Below are 3,559 nucleotides of genomic sequence, written 5' to 3'. Positions count from 1 at the left end.
TCTCTCTCTCTCTCTCTCTCTCTCTCTCTCTCTCGGCATTGTTTGTCAAGGTTTCAAGTTTATACTGAGAGGTGAGGCAGCGTTGATCTTGGCAGAACAGTGCAAAGCCAGTGGAGTCATTAAATGACGTAAGCTTTTGATTTTTTTTTTCTTTCTGTTAAAGCTCTCAGGCACAGCTGGCTATTCTGGTCTCAGAAGAAAGAAGAGACTTTCTGAAGATCTGGTAGAGAGGATAGAAGAAATTTGGAATACAACTAAAAAGTACAGCAAGGAACATCAACAGCAGTCCTACCAAGAACCCAGACAGTCTTCGTGCCTTCGTGGTGTCTTTTCAGTTGTTCAGAGCTTGAGTTTCACTAGAAGATGATGAGAGGAGGCACTGAGAGGGCGAGGAGGAGTGTGTTGGGTTCCCGCCTCTCCCTCCAGTCTTCAGTCCACAAGAAGCATTGTAAAGCAGGTTGAAGAACAAGCTTGACTTGGTCCTGGATACTGTTGACTTGAAGATTCCATCTGTTTCACCAGGACTTTAGGGAGGCAGTTTCAGCAGTATAGAAGGAAGCAGTACTTAAGGACTTCTCTGTACTGGTCATGTGCCAAGTTACATTTTGAACAGTGGGGCAGGTGAAGGACAGCTTTGGCACCTGGATCTAAGGAGAAACCTGAATTCCCTGAGTTTACAGATGTGATGTTTGGGAAGCTATAAACTCAGCCTTTCAACCTGAACAATTTTCTGGATTCTTTCTTTCTTTCTTTCTTTCTTTCTTTCTTTCTTTCTTTCTTTCTTTCTTTCTTTCTTTTTTTGACTTAAAAAAACACAGGTTCCTTGGGAAAAAGATATAAAGCCCCCCTTTCCCCTCACTTTGAGCTAATGTGAACAATAATGTCTTGGAAAAGAAATTACTTTTCTGGAAGTCGAGGTAGCGTTCAAGGAATGTTTGCACCTCGGAGCTCAATGTCTATTGCCCCCAGCAAAGGCCTCAGCAATGAGCCAGGGCAGAACAGCTGCTTCCTCAACAGCGCCCTGCAGGTAAGCCCACCTCCTTCTTTGTGTTGGTAGTGCTGAGTTTGCAGACTTTCAAATGTCAGTCTTGATGGCTCCCAAGATCATATTTTACATTTATCTGTATGATTTTAGGCAAAGCTTTTTATCTTTTCAAATGTCAGCTACCTAATTTGTAGAATTTGAGATTAATAATGATAAAAGTATTAATTTGTTTCAAAATTCTTAGACTGTATCTTGAGAATAGTCTCTTCTCTCTCTCTTACTCTCTCTCTCCCATGCCTATGGTCTGATGTGTGTGGGTGCACATGTGAGTGTCAGCTTGCTTTGGCAATCCTCCATCTCTGCCTACCCAACACAGATCACAGGCAGGGCTGCCATGCACACCCAACATTTACTAGGTACCAGGGATCTGAACTTGGTTCCTCTTGCTTATGCAGCAAGTGATTGGCCAACTGAGACATCTCTCCAGCTACAAATGTGGTGTTGCTTTCAGTTAGCAGAAACTCTAGGTATGCTGTAGCCTAGTTTTCCAGAGCAGTTTTATTATTTTTTTCTTCAAAAGATTATTTTTATTAAACTATGTATAGGCATGTGTGTCTGGATGTGAGTATATGTACTCTTGGAGACCAGGGATCTCCTGAATTATAGAAAATGTAAGCTGTCTGGTGGGTGCTGGGAATTAAATCTGGGTCCTCTGGAAGAGTGGGAAATGCTTTTAAGTACTGCACCATCTTTCCAGATACAAACCTCCCCTCCCCCTTTTAAAGATAGCATCTCACTGTGTATTCCTGTTGGTCTAGAACTCTATGTAGACCAGGCTGGCCTTGTACTCAACAGAGATCTAACTGCTTCTACCTCCCAAATTCTGAGATTAAAGGTATATGCCCCCATAACTGGCTCTTGATTCTTTTTCCTTTTTGGTTTGTCTATATATATAATATATATATTATATATAATATGTATGTATTATATATATTTTATTTTTAATTTTTGTTCATTGGTGTTTTGCTTGCATGTATGTCTGCATGAGGGTGTCAGAAGTCCTGGAACTGGAGTTACAGACAGGTTTGAGCTGCCGTGTGGGTGCTGGGAATTAAATCTGGGTCCTCTGGAAGAACAGCCAGTGCAGTACTCTTAACTACAGAGCTATATCTTTAGCCCTTCTTTTTTTGTTTTGTCAAGACATGGTTTTTCTGTGTAGCCCTGGCTGTCCTGAAATTTTGTGTAGACCAGACTGGCCTCAGACTCAGACTGTCTTGGCTTCTGAGTGCTGGGGTTACAGACTGGCCTCAGACTCAGACTGTCTTGGCTTCTGAGTGCTGGGGTGAAAGCTGAGCACTGCCTGCCCATTTATTTGATGTATTGTGCCATTTTTTTTTTATAGCAAGGAAAACTTTCTTAAACATTAGGGTTATTTTATTTAAAAAAAATTTTTTTTGTTAATTCATTTTTATGTGTATGGATGCTTTGCCTGCCTGTATATGTGTGCACCATATAGATACAAAACTTGTGGAGACCAGATGAGGGTGTTTGATCCCTGGGACTGGTATCATAAACAATTGTGAGCTGTCTTTTGGGTGTGAGAATAGAACTTGGGTAGGTCCTCTGCAGCCAGTTCTTAATTGCTTAGTCATCTCTATAGCCCCAATATCATTTAAGTTTTTGAAAACTATTTTTGTTACATTTATTTATTTGTTTGTTTATTTACTCATATATGTGTGTTGTATGGTATAAGTGTACTTATGTGTTTGTGTATGCACCCATATATGTGTACATGGAGCCCAGGGGAGACATTAGTGTCATCCTCTATTGCTCTGTACCTTATATGTTTACAACAAGTTACTTAGTGAACCTGAAGCTTTCCATTTCAGTTAGGCTGGTTAGCCAAAAAGCTCAACACTAGGTTCATGAGCATGTGAATCATGACTAGTTTTTATGTGGGTGCTAGGGATTTGAACTCAGGTCCTCTTGATTTCATACAAAGTGTTTTTGCCCACTGAGCCATCTCCTTATCCCTATAATATTACTTAAAAAAGAGAGATGGGGGAGGGAGGGAGGGAGGGAGGGAGGGAGAGAGGGAGAGAGAGAGGGAGGGAGAGAGAGAGAGAGAAGAGAGAGAGAGAGAAGAGAGAGAGAGAGAGAGAGAGAGAAAGAAAGAAAGAGAGAAAGAGAGAAAGAGAAACAAAGACAGAGACAGAGAGAGAGACAGAGAGAGACAGAGAGAGACACCGAGACACCGACACTAGATCTTGCTGTGTAGCTCTGGCTGGCCTTGAACTTGCTATGTAAACCAATGTGGCTTCTTAACCCAGAGATCCACTTGAATCTTAGAGGTTTGTGCCACACATTCAGCTGCCCGCTATTACTTTTTATCCTATTGACTATTTAAGGAATTGTCCTATTTAATCCTATTTAAGGAACTGTCACAAAGGTAAAATTTTTACATTATGGTTTGAACTTCTTCTTTTTTTTTTTGGTTTTTTGAGACAGGGTTTCTCTGTGTAGCCCTGGCTGTCCTGGAACTCACTCTGTAGACCAGGCTGGCCTCGAACTCAG

The 3,559-nt window shown here is 41.2% G+C and overlaps 1 protein-coding gene across 2 annotated transcripts in view; it reads left to right on the top strand.

Moving 5' to 3' along the window:
• The first annotated feature begins 406 nt into the window (after positions 1–406).
• The window catches only part of Usp54 (ubiquitin specific peptidase 54), a 62,108-nt gene continuing 58,955 nt past the window's right edge, over positions 407–3,559 (top strand). For both annotated transcript variants that reach the window (XM_028758612.1, XM_028758613.1), the window contains exon 1: positions 407–1,027. In XM_028758612.1, the coding sequence (XP_028614445.1) occupies positions 881–1,027 (147 nt within the window). In that variant the 5' untranslated portion in view covers positions 407–880. The remainder of the gene's footprint in view (positions 1,028–3,559) is intronic.

The sequence above is a fragment of the Grammomys surdaster genome, unplaced genomic scaffold (genome assembly GCF_004785775.1).
Source record: "Grammomys surdaster isolate TR1022 unplaced genomic scaffold, NIH_TR_1.0 126198, whole genome shotgun sequence".
In the NCBI taxonomy this organism is placed as follows: Eukaryota; Metazoa; Chordata; class Mammalia; order Rodentia; family Muridae; genus Grammomys; species Grammomys surdaster.
Note: the sequence above shows the minus strand (reverse complement) of the source record. Positions and strands in the feature narration are given on the sequence as shown.